Source organism: Canis aureus, chromosome 7 (genome assembly GCF_053574225.1).
Source record: "Canis aureus isolate CA01 chromosome 7, VMU_Caureus_v.1.0, whole genome shotgun sequence".
Classification (NCBI taxonomy): domain Eukaryota; kingdom Metazoa; phylum Chordata; class Mammalia; order Carnivora; family Canidae; genus Canis; species Canis aureus.
The window spans coordinates 23,735,042-23,753,970 of NC_135617.1; the positions used below are offsets into that span (position 1 = coordinate 23,735,042).

At 41.3% G+C, this 18,929-nt stretch overlaps 2 protein-coding genes and 1 long non-coding RNA gene across 5 annotated transcripts in view; 2 read left to right on the forward strand and 1 right to left on the reverse strand.

Moving 5' to 3' along the window:
* MDN1 (midasin AAA ATPase 1) overlaps nt 1-12,104 on the forward strand; it is a 168,600-nt gene extending 156,496 nt beyond the window's left edge. For 2 of the 3 annotated variants that reach the window (XM_077903070.1, XM_077903067.1), the window contains exons 94-102: nt 1,290-1,453; nt 2,128-2,217; nt 3,563-3,678; nt 4,286-4,460; nt 6,084-6,157; nt 6,255-6,369; nt 7,452-7,515; nt 8,286-8,428; nt 9,259-12,104. In XM_077903070.1, coding sequence (XP_077759196.1) covers nt 1,290-1,453; nt 2,128-2,217; nt 3,563-3,678; nt 4,286-4,460; nt 6,084-6,157; nt 6,255-6,369; nt 7,452-7,515; nt 8,286-8,428; nt 9,259-9,447 — 1,130 coding nt within the window. In that variant the 3' untranslated portion in view covers nt 9,448-12,104. The remainder of the gene's footprint in view (nt 1-1,289; nt 1,454-2,127; nt 2,218-3,562; nt 3,679-4,285; nt 4,461-6,083; nt 6,158-6,254; nt 6,370-7,451; nt 7,516-8,285; nt 8,429-9,258) is intronic. The other variant, XM_077903068.1, reaches the window with a different exon arrangement.
* LOC144317128 (uncharacterized) lies at nt 8,310-15,062 on the reverse strand. The gene is made up of 2 exons (XR_013383031.1): nt 14,809-15,062; nt 8,310-9,441 (listed from the first exon to the last, which is right to left on the reverse strand). It is a non-coding gene; the product is annotated as an uncharacterized LOC144317128 (long non-coding RNA).
* On the forward strand, nt 14,936-17,787 carry LYRM2 (LYR motif containing 2). Its single transcript, XM_077903086.1, has 4 exons — nt 14,936-15,091; nt 15,678-15,818; nt 16,608-16,813; nt 16,867-17,787. Exons 1-3 carry the CDS (start codon nt 15,047-15,049, stop codon nt 16,686-16,688), a joined length of 267 nt encoding a protein of 88 aa, XP_077759212.1. The 5' UTR covers nt 14,936-15,046; the 3' UTR covers nt 16,689-16,813; nt 16,867-17,787.
* The last annotated feature ends 1,142 nt before the right edge of the window (nt 17,788-18,929 follow it).

Below are 18,929 nucleotides of genomic sequence, written 5' to 3' on the forward strand. Positions count from 1 at the left end.
GTGATTATGCCCTTTGGCTCAGGGCATAATCCTGGGGTCCAGAATTGAGTCTCACATTAGGCTCCTTCCCTTGTAGGAAGCCTGCTTCTCCCTCTGCCTGTGTCTCTGCTTTTCTCTTCTCTCTCTCAGTCTCTCATGAATAAAATAAATAATATATATATATATATTTTAAAGTGGAGTGATGTTGTAGACACTATCCTTCAAGGACACCTCAGAAACCTGAGTTTCAGGCCATCAGTTTTTTAAAAAATATGTAGGAAACAAAATAGTACACTTAATTCAGCTATGATCAGAAGATACACTCTTGATTATTAGAGAAATGTTTTCAATTATATAAAAATATAGACTATTAGCATAAAATACAGTAAAAATATTTAAAGAAATAGAATGGGGAAAATGCATATGAAAAAGTAACCAGGGATCCCTGGGTGGCGCAGTGGTTTAGCGCCTGCCTTTGGCCCAGGGCGCGATCCTGGAGACCTGGGATCAAGTCCCAGCTCCCAGTGCATGGAGCCTGCTTCTCCCTCTGCCTATATCTCTGCCTCTCTCTCTCTCTCTCTCTCTCTCTCTCTCTCTCTGTGACTATCATAAATAAATAAAAATTAAAAAAAAAAAGAAAAAGTAATCAAATGTCTTACATATAGTTGACCCAAGTATTATTACTAGACAACTTATTAAAAAAAAAGAAAAAAAGACAAACATTTAACACATTAAAAAATACTTTATCAGTGGTGGAATAAATGCAAATTCAAAAGAACCTGCCCAATTCAAGGGCCTTTTTTTTTCTGCCTCCTTCTTGTCCTCTCGGGTTTTAGAACTATGACTGCCCAGCCATTATATAACAGTGGGAATGGCATAGCTCTGATGAAAATTCAGAATCCAGACTTTGCCTCTTCTTCACATTATAGGTTGAGGAAATATATTTGTTGAGTATATATTCTTTGCCTCAGTTTTCTCATCTTTAGAATGGAATGTGACTTTTAGTTTTTAATTTTATCCGAGGTCTATATGCATGTAGTTTAAAGAATCACACAGTTTTACAAGGCTTATCAGGGTAATTCGGAGTCTCCCCTACTTCTCTTTGTAGAACAGCCGCCTTTGACATTGCAGTGGGGAGGGGGAGCTTAGTGGACTAAGAATTGGCAGTGACTGACCCAAAAAGAAAGAACATGTGGAAATTTTCTGGGGAGTGAAGGAGTGAGGTTTGAGTAATTATTAGGATTGGCAGGCAATTGCAAAGGGTCTTTTTGTAATATTATGGTAAGTAAAACTCTCTTAAATGCAAATAGGCTTTGATGAGATGGAGGTGGAGACTCAAGCTGTTAAAACAGAAGAAGACCAAGATCCCAGGACTGACCTATCACAGGAGGAGACAGAGAATGAGAAACCAGAGAGAAGCCGAGATTCGACCATTCACACAGCCCATCAGTTCCTCATGGACACAGTTTTCCAGGTACTAAAATTTTCACAGATTACTACTTTAATAAGTTAACAAAATGTAGTTATAAACTGCTTTTAAATGTTTGTGTTTAGAACTTCATGGAATATCTCATTGTTGGGAGTATATCAGAGTTTTTAGAACTCTTTGTGACAGTTCTCTCTAAATAGATAACACTCTTCCAGCAGTCAATCCCAGGGTCCTGATGGATTATCTGTCCTGACCTGGCTGTGCTGGTGGGTCTGGTCCTCCAGCTTCAGGTTCTCAGATCTACTCTTCTCATGTCCAGCATCCTTGTGTGAGAATCCTGTAGGGACAATTTATAGCTTTTGCTGGTGAAGTAGCAAGAATCCTTAGGGAAAACAGATTTAACGGAGTTGTTTTCCCTAATCATTTGATTTAATAGCAGTCTCGATTAATCAAAGAACATTCTGATATTAATACCTTTGGTTTTTATTTTGCTGGATATATTTCTTGTAAATGGTAAGATTTCCTTTATCTTGTCCTTACAAAATGGGAAGCAGAAGACTAGCTGTCTGGCATCTTCTTATTGTGCCATTAAATTTGCTTAAGTTTTGTTTCTCTTGTTATGTATTTGGAGTTCATACTGCTGGGAAGAAGGCAGCCAGTGATAATGAGTTGGTGATTTCACCCTAGACTGCCTCTTACCTGTGGCTTTTTCTTCTTAGCCCTTTTTAAAAGATATCAGCGAGCTAAGACAGGAACTGGAGAGACAGCTGGAAATGTGGCAGCCACATGAGTCTGGAAACCCAGAAGAAGTAAGTCACTGGTCTTTTCATAAGATACCTTGATTTTTTTTTTTTTTAAATAGATACAGCAAGCTTAACAGGTTCTTAGCACCCATCACCCTTGTACAAGAGTGAGTATATATGGAGGCTATAATTAGTCTGAAGCCTAAGCCTATCCATTGCTTTCTGCCTACTTTGCCACTAGATATGTAGCTTAATTAAAACAGAGAAGCTGATGTATTTATTTCCTTTTTTTTTTTAAACTGAAAAGTCTTTTTATTTTTTTAAAGACTATTTATTTCTTCATGAGAGACAGAGAGAGAGAGAGAGAGGCAGAGACACAGGCGGAGGGAGAAACAGGCTCCCTGCAGAGAGCCTGACGTGGGTGAGACTCAATCCTGGGTCTCCAGGATCACGCCCTGGGCTAAAGGCAGCGCTAAACTGCTGAGCCACCCAGGCTGTCCCTAAAAAAGTCTTTTTAAAAATATTTTATTTATTTATTCATGAGAAACACAGAAAGAGAGAGAGGCATAGACATAGGCAGAGGGAGAAGCAGGCTCCCCACAAGGAGCCTGATGGTGGGACTCGATCCTGGATCCCAGGATCAGGACCTGAGCTTTGGCTCAGGCATATGCTCAGCTGCTGAGCCATCCAGACGTCCCTGTTTATTTCCTTTCATTTCCACTACTTACTGTATATAATAGATAAAACAGATAAGACATTGGTTGAAAAATGAGGCAAAATGTGTCATTATCAGAATAGGCCACCTGGAATGTTGCTGGCTGACATAATGTGTCAGCATTAAGTCAGAAGCTTCATTTTTAATGACTTGGCATCCTAAATTTACTGTATGTGTACATGTTTATATTTTGCGGCCACCATCCTCATTCCCACTACAGACCTGTAGGAGGGCTCTGCCATAGTTGGAGCTTTGTGTCTAGGCAATAAGCACACTGTTGAGAGATTTGCACTCATTGCTTTTGCTTTTGAAACATGACTCCGAGAGCCCATGATTATGTGGCTGGATCTCATAGCACCATAATATCCATCCACAGCTCCCTAGCCACATGAAGCGTACAGGTTATAGGCTTCATAAGTAGTGAGAATAAAGTGTTGATTTGGGCATGAATTCCAATATTTTCTGCCATTTTCATCCTTTCTCATTTGGAACCGAGGGTTGTGGGTTTGGTAGAAGAGGAGACATTTTTAAGGATATGAACTAGATGGCAGCTTGCTAAGAGAAGCTTTTGAGTTAGCTTCTGTGGACCAGGTTCATGCAGGTCATTTTGTACTGCTCTGCTTCAAGTGTCCTCTTGCTGTAATGACTTTGGCTGGCTCTGACGTTCTACGGGTAACTTCCATGTTATTGTCACAGGAAAAGGCTGCAGCTGAGATGTGGCAGAGTTACCTGGCCTTAACTGCGCCTCTTTCACAGCAGTTGTGTGAACAGCTTCGCCTCATATTAGAGCCTACCCAGGCAGCCAAGCTGAAGTAAGTCTTCTCCATTAGACTCACTCATAGTGCCCTGAAAAGATGGCATTGTCACCCTTTCTATTGAGCTCGGCCCTTAACCACTTACAGTACTGGCTTGTGGTGTCCATTTGTGCTGCATAGGCACCAGTATATTATTCTATACCTTTTTTCATGTTACCTCTAAAAGGTGTCTTTTAAGTTTGGTATGACTACAGTTCCTTTGATTTATTAACATCTGATGGGAAAATTGGCTGAGCCTTTAGATGATGGGTGTGTAGGCTTGCTGCATGTGTTACTCACTTAGATCTTTTCAAAGATTTATCCAAACTGACAATTTCAGAACAGAAAAGAATCCAAGATTTAATCAGCACAAACATATTTTTCTAATTTTTAAAATGTGTCTTAGCTTACCTGGAAGGACCTAATTATTATTGCCAAATACATATCCAGTTTTTCTGACTGCCCTCAATTCTCAATTGACAGTGACACTTGAGTGTGCCAGGTTACTGGTTATTTGGTATTCTTGTTTATGAAGTATTACAATGTAATTTTATTCTTTAAAAAAAGTTATCAGAGGATGAGCAGTTGTTAACTAATCTTTGCCTCATTTGGGTAAATTTAATAGAGGAGACTATCGAACCGGGAAGCGGCTAAACATGAGGAAGGTCATTCCATACATTGCTAGTCAATTTCGGAAAGACAAGATTTGGCTTCGAAGGACCAAGCCCAGTAAACGCCAGTATCAGATTTGTTTGGCTATCGATGACTCTTCTAGCATGGTGGACAACCATACCAAACAGGTAAGGAAGCACAGTGCTAGTTTAATGAGAAATTGACCCCAAGCCATGCTTCATGGCCACCTAGAAGATTAAAATATTGTTCTGGCAAAAAGCACTTTGAAATACCAATTACTGTTCTTAGAATGTGATATCATGTTTGAGAAGACCTCAAATTTTTAAAAGAAGTTAAAAAGGCAGATTTAGGATGTCTCAAAATAATTTGGTCCCTTACTGTTGGAGACCTTTTAAGTTTGTTTATTTATTCATTCATTCATTCATTCATTCATTCATGAGAGACACACACACGGGATGGGGGGGCAGGCAGAGACACAGGCAGAGGGGGAAGCAGGCTTCATGCAGGGAGCCTGATGCGGGACTTGATCCCAGGTCTCCAGGATCACGCCCTGGGCCGAAGGCAGGCGCTAAACCACCAAGCCACCTAGGGACCCCACTTGTTCTTTTTAACCTTGCTATGCTCCTGTCTAGCCACAGAAGAGTAACTATGACAATGTTTATTTTCCACAAAATGCGACGTACTGTTAAACTATCTTTTATGATCTTGTACAACAACATATCTATCATTGATTTTTTTTTTTTAAGTGTTCAGTATATTTCTCTAAGTCTGAAATTATCTGGAGTTAGTGCTCTCTTAGTCACAAGGGTTTTTTGTTTTTTAAGATTCATTAGGAAAAAAAAAAAAAGATTCATTAGAAAAGCAAGCACAAGCACAAGTGGGAGGGAGGGGCAGTGGAGGGAGAGAAGCAGACTTCTCTACTGAGCAGGGAACCCGATGCAGGGCTCCATCCCAGGACATAGAGATCATAACCTGAGCCAAAGGCAGACACTTAACAATCTGAGCCACCCAGGTGCCCCTAGTATATATACATATGGCTTAAGGGCCTGAATTAGGATATCACCATTATGGACACTGAAGACTGATGGTTTTTGCATTGATGCTATTACCTAGAATGAATCAATGAACAACCTAAATCTCTACATATGTTCTCTTGAAAAAGGTTCAAATCCAGGCTCCTCACTTTTTCCTAATGATGTTGGGTGATTTATTTGCTGTCAGTTTCATCTTCTGAAAAATGAGAATTGAAATAGTATCTATTATATGCAGAGTTGTGAAAATTAAAATGAAGTATGTACTCAGTTTAATGCCTAGCACTTGATATGTGTTCAGTAGATGTTAGCTGCTATAAGTATCACCTTTTTAGTGAGATTTAAATTCTAAAATTATGATATCATTTACATATGGGTTAAAATAAATTGGTTTTTAGAATCTTGTAGCCGTAAGAGATTACTTTTTATGTAGTCTTCCTGCCCTACTCTCTACCCCCACCCTCCAAAGGGAAAAATTCTAAAAATTTTATGGACCAAATCTCTTAGGATCACTTTTATTAGATGTCTAGAGAAGACCTTTGCTACTAGTGTAATAGATTCTGGGTTTCAGGATTTGTGATACTTGACAGGGTCTGAGTCACTATGGCCTCTGGCTTGATTGTGAATAGCCATGGTGATATTCCCTGTGGGCCATGCAAAAATACCATTTTCCTTGGGACTCTTGGTATAATAAAAGGTGAGAGGCATTGATCTAGAGGATATTCTGATTGCTTCAACCCTTAACTTTCTATTTCATAGCTGGCATTTGAATCTTTGGCTGTGATTGGAAATGCTCTTACACTCCTGGAAGTGGGTCAGATTGCTGTGTGCAGGTAAGGGTGCCTTTTAATTCCAGTAGGAAAATCAAACTATTGTTACATTGATCACACAAAAAATAACTCCCACTGTATTTCATTTTACTCTCTCTAGTTTTGGAGAGTCCGTAAAGCTGTTACATCCATTCCATGAACAGTTCAGTGACTCCTCGGGGTCCCAGATTCTGCGACTTTGCAAATTCCAACAGAAGAAAACCAAGATTGCTCAGGTATGCTGACAACATCAAAGATCCTCTGCACAGTCATTCTTAAGCAGGTGTGGGAAGACATAATTTTTATTTTTTTAATTAGAAAAGGGTTTTTTTTTTTAAGGTCTTATTCATTTATTTGATTGAGCGAGCATGAGTGAGGGAAGGGCCAGATAGAGAGAGAGAGAGAGAGAGAGAAGCTAAGCAGGAAGCCCTACCTGGAATTTGATCTCAGAACCGTGGGATTATGACTTGAGGCTAAGGCAGAACCTCAACTGACTCAGCCACCCAGGGGCCCCAGAGACATAATTTTTAGCATTCTCTCCTCCCCAGTACGGTTTTAGGACAGGTAAAATTTCCAGTGCGGAATAGTTCTAGACTTCAGCCTATTTACCATGGGAATAAAAACTTCTTTGCACCCATTAGCAAATAGGGCATGACTTCTTTTTCTCAGTTCCCCAAAGATTGCTTGACTTTGTGTCACTAATTCTCTTGCTCCCTGTTTTTTGAGAGATTAGGGACTTTTGCAAAAATAAACCATCTTCCTGTACTCTTAATTCAGCCAATTTTTCTCCCCCATTTAGTTTAGAGAAGAAATAATGTAAAATAAACCAATGACTTGCTCACGATGACATAAGTTCAAAACAGCATAGGATGATAATTCTGTCCTCTTCATATCTGCCTTGATTTAACCTATTTTTATTATGTTGCACTAGAGATTGTATGTTTTCTTGCCTTTTTCTACTCAATTATTTTCTTCCGAAAGAAGACAACTGTTTTGTTCATTTGGGGGCATTTTTGATGTCTTATGTTTATCCCCCAGGGGAAGTGTTTTTTTTTCCTCTAGGGTGTGTTAGAGAACACTAATAGCGTGTATGCTAGAGATGCAGGTCTGTGCTGGAGAATGCCACTACCCAAGGATAGATGCCAGCAGTGCGAGTCATCGGTCCCCAGTACAGGTGGCTTGAAGGGGCACTGTGATTGCCTATATATCTGAGAAGGTTATTTGATTATCACTTAAGAGTTAGGAGTAATTTCAGTCTCTGCAACAAAGAAGAGAATTTCAGTAGTTTTCTAACGGCCTGTCTCTGGTTCTGGTTTAGTTTCTGGAGTCTGTAGCCAGCATGTTTGCAGCTGCTCAGCAGCCCTCACAGAACACCAGTCCAGGTGAGCTGCAGTTTTTAATTTTTATTAACAAAATACTTTTCTGTTACGTACATTCACAAGCTGCTTGCTTCATCCCACTATACTCATGACCAGACGGAATCTTAAGCAGGCTCCATGCCAGTGTGGAGCCCAAAATGGGGCTTTATCTCACGACCCTGAGATCATAATCTGAGCTGAAATCAAGAGTAGGATGCTTTTTTTTTTTTTTTTTTTAAGATTTTATTCATTTATTCATATCAGACAGAGAGAGAGAGAGAGGCAGAGACACAGGCAGAGGGAGAAGCAGGCTCCATGCAGGGAGCCTGACTTGGGACTTGATCCTGGGTCTCCAGGATCACACCCCAGGCTGAAGGCAGTACTAAACCGCTGGGCCACCGGGGCTGCCCAAGAGTAGGATGCTTAATCAACTAAGCAACCCAGGCACCCCTCAGTACTGCCATGTTTATACTTTATAGCCATAAATATGTTTTGTTATTGCTATAATGAATTAATGTGACAGAGAAATTTTTTTTTTTTTTTTTTTTTGAGAAATTGTTTTATTGACAGAAGCTTCATATGTCTTTGTGCAGCCTTGTGTCCCACTGGAGGGTCTGAAGTAATAGACTTAGGTCCCTTTTGTTTATGTCCAGAATTCATCGGTTTTGGACATCTCTTTGGTTAATAGTATAGAGAAAGGCTACACTAATTTGTCTTCAAGTAGATTTGAGTTGTTAAAAGTGGGATTTTTGTTTTGTTCCCTGCTTCCTCTCCTACTATATGTTCTACTTTAGAAACCGCACAACTCCTCCTGGTGGTCTCTGATGGACGTGGCCTTTTCCTCGAGGGTAAAGACAGAGTACTGGCAGCCGTCCAGGCCGCCCGGAATGCTAACATCTTTGTCATTTTTGTTGTATTGGACAATCCCAGTTCACGGGTAAGTATTACAAAAAGTTGCTTTTCTGGGGTTAAAGTGGGGATTCCCTTCAGCCTGTCCTATCTGATGAAATATGGCCTAAGTCACACCATCATCACCCCTAATGTTCATAATGTACATAACAGAAAAGTTGGTCACTCTTCTAGGCACTTTTTTTTGGTGAATAACCCAGTGAGGTAGGGATCATTATTCCCACTTTGCAGTGAAAGACATAAACACAGATTATTATAGGTAATGAGTAGGAAAGCCAGAATTCAGATTCCAGAGATTACCCTTTCTGTGCCAACTCCTACCCTCGTGAGTCATCCTTTCCCTCTGCACTGTCTCCTTGTAGGTACTGCAGCCTTGATAATGGGCCTTATCCACTTGAAACTGTAGATCAGCCCCAGCCCATTCCAATTACTTCTATCCCAGCAGTGCCCTTCTCAGAGCAAGGTGCAGCAGTTGCTAAGTGAAAGATACCCACAGGGCAGTTCTGTTCCAGGGGAAGCATTGTCTCTACAAGTCACATTAAGGCCTGGATAACAAGTTGGAAGACTTGTGAATTACTCCATGTAGAAAATGGGATAATTTCCTTATAGGAAATTTGGGGTTTCTTGTCTGCCCTTTTCTCCCTTTTAATGCCCATATTCCCTCAAAGAGTGCTCAGAAAGAGATCTGCCGCCTCAGTAAGAGTTCTGAAAATTGTTCCTTAGTAATAAAAGCTAATTTTATATGGAGGAGTTAGATTATAGGAGACGTAAAAACTGTTAGCAAAAGAGATCAGAGAAAAGCTAGCCAAGGATACTGGTTTGGTTTTTCTTTTATATCAAAATGTTTTCTGTTGACAGGATTCTATCTTGGATATTAAAGTGCCAATATTTAAAGGACCTGGAGAGATGCCCGAAATCCGATCATACATGGAAGAGTTCCCATTCCCATTCTACATCATTCTTCGCGATGTGAATGCCCTCCCTGAGACACTCAGCGATGCTCTGAGGCAGTGGTTTGAGTTGGTGGCAGCCTCCGATCACCTGTAGAGAAGGAACAATCTAAAGTGAGACTTTAAACCACGGTCAGACTGTGGCGTCTCTGGCTAGGTGCTCCCTCTTTTGGACAAGTGCTTTTGATCTGATTGATAAAAATTCACTTATTAGCTACAGAAAGTTTTTATTACAATGTACATTTTATTTTATAATGTGCTTTCAGAGCTAGAGCAAGCCTGGGGCTCCCTGCTTTGCCTGGGTTACAGTTGTAAGAAATCTGGGTCAGTGAAGGAATAGCAGCAGCAAGTGTCTGATGTCGGAAGCCCTGGCCTAAGAGGAGACCTGGGACCAGCTACTTCTTCCCTCTTGCAGGAGCCCTGGACACCTACCGATAGCAGCTGCTAGAATTAGGATTGTCCCAGTCCTTTGGACAAAGGACTAAAGGCAGCTCCCCTTCTGACTCTGCTCTAAGGCTCCACCTTGCCAAGCCCATAATGTGTATCCAAGTACTATCAAGAGGCTGAGACAACTGCAGCTTTGTGGAGTCCTGAGTGTGTATCTTTTCTCATTGTGCTTCATGTGACGGGAAATACCTTCTTTTGGAGGGGGTAGGTAGGTTGCATTATAGGGGTTCTCAGAAAGCAACCAGTCATGGGGCCCAGGTGGTCAGAATGACCCTGACCCTTGGGTGATGGGAAAATGAAGTAGCTTTTCCATGTTGTCTTTCACATTTGCTGCTTCAGGAGACTATGCAATGATGGGAAGCTGATTTTCCCTTTGATTATTTCATCCTCCTAGTGCCACAGCCCACCCCTGTTGTTGTATTTATTTCTTTAGGTTTTTTTTTTTTTTTTTTTTTTTCTTAACAAGAGGAAGAGCTGTTCCTCCAATGCTTTTAAGCTGGACTGAGCCAGTCCCATTCTGGAAAAAAAAAAATGCTGTCTTTAGGAAAAATAAGCAGCTACATTCCACCCCGCCCCCCCCCCCCCCCCAAGTCAAAATACATCAGCGGTTTTTAGACAGTTTTTACTTGGCCAGAAAAAACACTGCTTGAATACTTGAAATTGTGTGCTGTGTTCTATTTAAGTTGTCAGAATGTTCTTTTGTAGACAATATGCCATGATGTATAATTGTCTATCTCCACATCTGTTTTCAAGTTACACTGTGAAGTGTGCCACATTTTTGAGGTGGTCATCAAAGACACAGATTGCTTGTTGTTTAACCAAGTGTCCTAAAGCATGTACCTGAGGTTATATCATTTTTTATTCTAAAAAGCTATGCAGCTTATATTCTGAAAATTATTAAATATATACCACTGTTGATATAATTGACTATTTTTTTTTTTTTAATTTTTATTTATTTATGATAGTCACAGAGAGATTGAGAGAGAGGCAGAGACATAGGCAGAGGGAGAAGCAGGCTCCATGCACCGGGAGCCCGACGTGGGATTCGATCCCGGATCTCCGGGATCTCGCCCTGGGCCAAAGGCAGGCGCCAAACCGCTGCGCCACCCAGGGATCCCTATAATTGACTATTCTTAATGGACTATGACAACTGTATAAAAGGTGTGCCAGAAGAATGATTTTGTCTGCTCCATCAGTCAGCTATCACTGGCTAATATGGTGTCACCATAACCTGCACAACTTCAGTGACTCACTGCAATAATGGTTTCTCTCTCATTTGTGTTTCACATCCACGATGGGTGAGCTGCCACATGCTGGCTCCGCGGCAGAGGAAAGGACAAGTTGAAAAACACAAGAGCTTCTAAAGATTTTGTTCGAAATGACATGTTTGTTCGTTTCATTGGCCATTGCCCTCTATGATGGGTCTGGTAGGGAAAGACACCAACATTCTGACCATAATGTGGTCTATCATATATATCTTTGAAATTGTACCATATAAGCTGGAGCTTCCCAGCTGGTATCTAAGAGTCCCATTGTCAGCTTGTGCTGTGATGGGAAAAGGGTTGGAAAGCATGGAAGCAGTTCCAGGAGACCTCCAAGGAATGGTGATGTCGAGTCACAGAGGGAGTTCTGAGGGTACGCTTGTCTCCTTTGGAGCTCAGAAGTTATAGCTGCCTTACTTTGTCTTCACACCCCAATCTTGTTCAGTCTAACGTTGACATCTATTTTATCCCATATGCCCTTCTGCTCTGCTTACACTATAGTTGGAGCACTTTTAATCTGTACTCTGGCCTACTTTGGTGATAACCTAGACAAGTCACTTTGCCTGCTTCCTTTTCTCATAACAGCCAAGAGATCTTTCTAAAATTCCTTTAGAGGTCCCTATTGTGAAGCCGGCATTATTCACCCTTCTTAGGGTGACCTCTCCTGTCTCTTCTCTCCCAGAATCTCCCCAACAGTAGCTGGTCTGGTCACAGCAAACCAGAGGTCCTGGAATCTACCAGTTTGGAATTTTCTTACCTAATGGGCCTTTCTTGAACCAGCTGCCTAGTTCAGATAAGCCCTCAAGTATGAACCCTGCCATCTATAATATTGGACTTAGATGCTCCCCTGTGTTATGTCTCCTGCCCAAAGTGAGTCTGACCCATGACAGTATCCCAGTGTCTAGCATGAGTGAATGTTTCTGGATGGGAAGAACTAGTATAAAAATGTCTTCTCACATTAATTTATAGATTCAGCACTATAAAAGATTTTATAATGATTTGCAGGGAAAAGATACAAAAAATTCTTGCAAGAAACTACAGGGTATTAGTCCTGAGGAATAATAAAATGTATTAGTCCTCTATGAAGTAATCCTGAACAATTTGTTCAGACCCTAAAAAAAATTACCATATGGTATCATAAAGCCCAAGAAGAGTGATTTAATAAATGGTGTCAAAATTAGTTTAGCAACTGGAAAAAGGCTTGGCATTCATATGCCATAAATAGATGTAGTAAATATTTTAAGACACAATAAGGTCTAATTGCAAATTTCTAAAGGTGGGGGGATGAAATTGAAAAGCCTCAAAAGAAAAACACGTGAGTATACAGAGACTTCTTAAGGCTATATAAACAAAAAGAACAGCCAAACAGGCCATACAAAATTAGAATAAAAGCCTTCATCTCCATAAATGGGACCAGTCATGCCAATTCATAAAATACCCCTTGCCACTTTTATGTCACTAATTTTTGTTGTTTTTATTTTAATAAAGATTACTCGTGTTTTTTTTTTAAGATTATTTATTCATAGAGACAGAGAGAGAGAAAGGCAGAGACACAGGCAGAGGGAGAAGCAGGCACCATACAGAGAGCCAGACGTGGGACTCCATCCAGGGACTCCAGGGACTCCAGCATCATGCCCTGGGCTGCAGGCTGCGCTAAACTGCTGCGCCCCCGGGGCTGCCCTATGTCACTAATTTTTGTAAGAAAAGAATGAATTGCTATTTCCAATTAGAAGAAACTTTAAGAGGCAGTCCCAGTTAACATCACCCATTCAATACCTGGTAGTGGTCAAGAAACGTAGGCATTGGAATATAGGTGGCAGGTCCTGTTTTCAGTGCATTACATATATAATGCAACTCTGAGGTAGATGTTATTTCAGCTTCCTTCCAGATGAGGAAAGATGCCAGGAGAGATTAAGTTGCCAAAAGAATACAATTAGGAAAAGGGAGCGCCAAAAGTTTCCAACAAGTGAGACAAATAAATAGTAAATAGGTAACCAAATGAACATGTTCATTTTTGGCTGTTTTAAATTAGAACAATTGTATTTGACAACGTATAGCAAAGATTCACTAATGCTACTTACATAAGGGCATGTGTGTTTTTGTGGGGAGGATAAAAAAGTTAGGAGGAGGGATCCCTGGGTGGCGCAGCGGTTTAGCGCCTGCCTTTGGCCCAGGGCGCGATCCTGGATACCCGGGATCGAATCCCACATTGGGCTCCCGGTGCATGGAGCCTGCTTCTCTCTATGCCTATGTCTCCACCTCTCTCTCTCTCTCTCTCAATGTGTAACTATCACAAATAAATAAAAATTAAAAAAAAAAAAGGAAAAGCTTAAGTTGTGGGAACATTCAGTTCCTCATTATTAGTGATACAAAACTGTTAAAACTCTAATGGAGCAGCCATTTAAAACCTGGGAGCTAATAATGTGAAAATTACTACAGGGGAGACTTCACTAAAGTAGTTAGGAGGCTAAGAGGGACCAATGTCCCTTCCAGGAAGAATTGTCAGTTACAGACACTAGCAGATGCCCAATTATAGCTCCCAAAAGAAGGTCAACAGGAAAGAATAATCAATTACAGGCCCTAAGGGGGAAAAGATGTGAGAAGCACAATGTTCAAGAAATCAACTACCCCAGCAACTCCAGGAAGAATCTTGATCCCCCCACCCCCCCAATGAATTTTGCAAAAGAACTCTCAATTTCCTTCTCCATAAAGTAAGTTCCTCCCCTTTACTGGACTCGCCTGTAGTTTTGCCATAGCTTGCGTGTCCCCAACTGCAATTCTCTCTTCCCAAATCCACTTTTGCTGGTAAAATAACCTTTACGTATAAGATTAATGTAAATAAGTAATGGCAACCAGTAAGACTGCCACCATGGGGAAAATGCTTGCAAACAGAAAAGATCAGGATAAAAACGGGAAAAAAAAACAAAATGAACAGAACACTCTAAAAGCCAACATTTACATTTTTATTATTTCTAACTCTACCCATCTAAAAGCCTCAACAGGGGATCCCTGGGTGGCTCAGTGGTTTAGCGCCTGCCTTCTTCCCAGGGCATGATCCTGTGATACACTTATTCTGGAGTAATCCTGGAGTGTATTTTTTTCTTTTAGTTGGACAATTTTCATTGCAGTATTCACAATAGTCCAAAAGTGGAAACAAACCGAGTGTTCATCAATAGGTGAATGAATCAACAGTATGTGCTATATCTGTACAGATTATTATTCAGCCCTAAAAAATAATGAAATTCTGATATATACTATGACATGGATAAACCTCAAAAACATACTAAGTTTGGGGCAGCCCCGGTGGCTCAGTGGTTTAGCGCCGCCTACAGCCCAGGGCGTGATCCTGGAGATCGGGGATCGAGCTCCCCGCGTGGAGCCTGCCTCTGTCTCTCTCTCTCTCTCTCTCTCTCTGTAGCTCTCATGAGTAAATAAAACAAAATCGCTAGCTTTTAATTTTTGACAGTTTTGAGGTGGGGAAATACACCAAATCAGCTTTTCTACAGGCTCCCTGCATGGAGCCTGCTTCTCTCTCTGCCTCTCTGCCTCTCTCTATCTCTGTATCTTTCATGAGTAGATAAATAAAATCTTTAAAAAGAAATAAAAATAAAAAAAATAAAAGCCTCAACAGGAATACGCTAATTTTACCCCTCTCCAACTAATCCAACGGTGCCGGGAACCGTGCCAGTCGCCTTACCACTCCTATTATCACCACTGTTTGTGACGCAAGAATTGCTGCCTCCTCTCACCCATAAGGAAATTTAGTCCGAGTCAAATTGCCCGAGGCTCTAGAGCTCATCATTGGTTCCAACCGCCCCATTTCTGACACTGCGGGGGGGGGGGGGGGGGGCCGAGGGGAAGCCACCGGCCGTCTCCCAGGAAACCGAGCTCGCCCCGCCCCTTGGCCACGCCCCCGCTTCCGCTCCTGCGCACTGGAGCCCGCGGCGGGGCCGGCGGGGGTGAGCGCGCCCGCGCTCTCGGCAGGACATGGCTGCTTCCCGCCTGCCCCCGGCGACGCTGACGCTGAAGCAGGTAGCCGGTTCTCGGCCGCGCCCTGTGGGCTCTGGGAGCTCGGCCGCGGCGACGCCGTCCGCCTGTCGGGCCGAGCGGGGTGGAGGCCGTGTCGCCGACGGACGCGGCACCTGCGCTGGTCGGGGACCTGCTGTTGTGAAGCTAAGGCTGTGGGAACCGAGACCCGGCTTTCTGCGCGGCGGCCCTCTTGCTGTTGAGGGCCCTTAGGCTGGACAAAGGGAATAAGCAAACAGCCCAAATCAACCTTTTGCTCTTTTAAGTTCACCTTCGCCCTTTTTAAAAATTGGGGACGAAAGAGAAGTCAATCTATGTAGTTTGGTGTCCTAAAGTAGAGCCCTCGGGGGGCCCCTGGGTGGCGCCGCGGTTTAGCGCCTGCCCTCGGCCCAGGGCGCGATCCTGGAGTCACGGGATCGGGTCCCGCGTCGGGCTCCCTGCGTGGAGCCTGCTTCTCCCTCTGCCTGTGTCTCTGCCTCTCTCTCTGTATCTCTGATGAATAAATAAATAAAATCTTAAAAAAAAAAAAAAGTAAAGCTCTCTGGGGCTGTAGATTTTGCAGTTGTAATCGACATTTCTCCTCCCTCCACAGTTCTTGAGAAGGCAACAAGTTCTCCTCCTCTACAGAAGGATTTTGCAAGCCATTCGACAAGTTCCAGATGATTCCGATCGCAAATACCTGAAGGACTGGGCAAGAGAAGAATTCAAAAGAAACAAAAGTGCTACCGAAGAGGTGAGAACACGATCACGGTGAGGATAAGCCCTATTTTGTATTAGTTGAATTATATTTTATTTTATTTATCTTTTAAGATTTTATTTATTTATGAGAGAGAGAGGCAGAGAGACACAGGCAGAGGGAGAAGCAGGCTCCGTGCAGGGAGCCCGATGTGGGACTCCATCCAGGGTCTCCAGGATCACGCCTGGGCTGAAGGCGGCGCTAAACCGCTGAGCCACCCAGGCTGCCCCCAGTTGAATTATTTTTTAAAAAGTTTAATAGACGTCTTGGAATATAAGGGTCACGGAGATACAGATCCTGACCATTGCTTTTAATGTTACCAACGTCCAACTCAATTGATATTTAAAATTTTACAGGGTGGCCCCGGTGGCGCAGCGGCTTAGCGCCTGCAGCCTGAGGTGTGATCCTAGAGACCAGGGATCGAGTCCCATGTCGAGCTCCCTGCATGGAGCCTGCTTCTCCCTCTGCCTGTGTCTCTGCCTCTCTTTCTCTCTGTGTCTCTCGTGAATAAATAAATAAAATCTTTTTAAAAATTATAAAAATAATAAAAAATAATAAAATTTTACAGTCTTTGCTCTATCGTAGCATTACCTGACTCCTCTGTTAAACCAGACATACAAGAAGAAATAATAAGACAGCATGATGGTTTGGGAAGTATGATGACGGGTATATGAGAACATGCCTAATTCACAGTAGTTCCAATTCACAGTGTTGGTTAAACAAGGTACAGCTCTACTCTTTCATTTGTTAGTCAAACAGTGACCAAATTTCACTTTTCTTCTACAGGATACAATCCGGATGATGATTACTCAAGGCAACATGCAACTTAAGGAGTTAGAAAAAACACTTGCTTTGGCAAAATCTTAACTACAACATCATTGTGAAAGATTTTCAGTCCATATGTATTGTTGAGCTGATGAGACACTCAACGATGGGCAACCTAAAACCAAGTCCAACTGTACAGTACTTGGGAAAATATCAGAACATGGAGCCTGAAAAAAAAAAAACAAAAAAACAAACAAACAAACAAAAAAGAACATGGAGCCTGGCATGTCAGAGCAAACAAAAGCATATCAGAACAATTGCCTTAACACTGAAAAACATAATCCTGCATTTTGAAAATTTTTTGGATGTGTCATCAGTTCAAGCAGCAAAAACCAGTGTAAGTGGTCAGCACATAAGATGCTCAATATCATTACCCGTCTGGGAAATGCAAATTAAAACCACATTGAAAAAATAATAATAAAAAAAATAAAGCCATATTGAAACAGTACCACATCCACTAGAATAACTGTGATTAAAAACAGCTAATAACAAATGTTAGTAAAGATGCAGGGAAATTGGAGCCCTACACATACATGGCTGTGGGCTTATGAAATGGCACAGCCACTCAGAAAACAGACTGTCAATTACTTAAAAGATTAAGTTACCATACAGTTCAGCAGTTTCTTCCTAGGCCTATAACCAACAGAATTGAAGATCTTTCTATAAAAAACTTTTACAGGAATATTCATAGCAGCATTATTTATAACCAAAAAAGTAGAAGCAATCCAAATGCCCATCAACTGACAAATGGTTAAATAAAATGTCTAGAATATTTAGCAATAAAAAGAAACGAAGTACTGATGCATGCCTGCTACACATGGGTGAACCCCAAGACCAGTCACAAAAGATCACATGTGATTCCATTTACATGAAATACCTAAAGTAGGAAGAGGTGGTTGCCCAGGACTGTGGACAGCAGGAGAGGGATTGCTACTGGACATGGGGTTTATTTTCTGCGTGATGAAAACATTCTAAAGTTAGATTTGGGCGTTGGTTACACAACTCTGAATCTACTAAAGTCCTTTAAAGCCTACATTTTGCATGTGTGATATGTGAATTATACTTCAATAAAGGTTTTTTTTTTTTCTGATATATAATTGATATACTGTGTAAGTCAATAAAGCTGTTTTAAGAAACAGTATGAGATGTATGGAGGTATACTGACCTCAGGAGATACCTTAGGCCTTTCTAGAAAAAACCCTGCATTACTGAGGGCTGGTGAGGTAGGTTCTTCAGATTTGTAATGATGCAGTAGCTCAAGGACTTTCTGAAAGGATCACTGGGAATATAGATCTTTGTTGGAAAGAGGAGAGACAGAGGCTTAATGAACACATTGAAGCACTTACCAAAAAGAAAAGGCAATATCTGGATGAAACTAATGCAATTACCTTAGCATCCATATAGAAAGACATGAAACCATCAAGGAAGATCCTTGGTGCATTAGGTTCTCCTCCAGTGACAGGAAGAAAAAGTTTGAAGAATACACTGAAGACAAGAAGTGGACCTGAAGACACTCTGAGACCAAATGTATACTAGTTAAGTTAGTGAAAGTGAAAACTTATGAAAGAGGCTGGATTGTCAATCCTGCAAATAGACATCCTCTGTTCTTTTACAGAATAGATCTAAAAATTTAATCCAAGAATCTGACCAGCATCTGAAAAGTGTAGGAAAAATGTTGCAGAATGATAGATGGTTACCTAGTACTGTACTGTGTGCCAGAGGAGAGAGAGAAGCAGATGGTGGCGTTTGTCAATGACCTGCATTGCCAGGATCCACCTGCCGCTCCCACAGCCTCAGCCCACAAGACAAAATAATTCTGAATATTCTTCAACAGGGTAATCTAATATCAAAATGCAGGAGCTAATTATCAGATTTGTACATGAGTACATTAATCAACCTGATGAACAGAAGCATTTGTAAACAGTCTGAACAGAGGACACTTTTGTGTAGCATGATATACATACTCAAGTATAGGCTATTTCTAGTAAATCTAAAATCCTGACACTATAAATCATACTTTTATGAGATGTAGAAGTGACTTGATGATGTTCTTCCTAGCAGTGGTATATGTCAAAGATGTGAGGAGCATTTGTACTTTGAGTTTGTAAGATGCAAATACCAGACTCTAAGAAAACCTAGCTTGGGATTTGTTCTGTATGTTTTTTAAATTGGGCAAAACACTACAAATTGAATTGTCCTCTTCCAGAAGCGAAAATTATTATAATCTTAAGTAATAATGGACAGTGTTTTAATGCTAAATAAATCTTAGGCTAAACAACAATT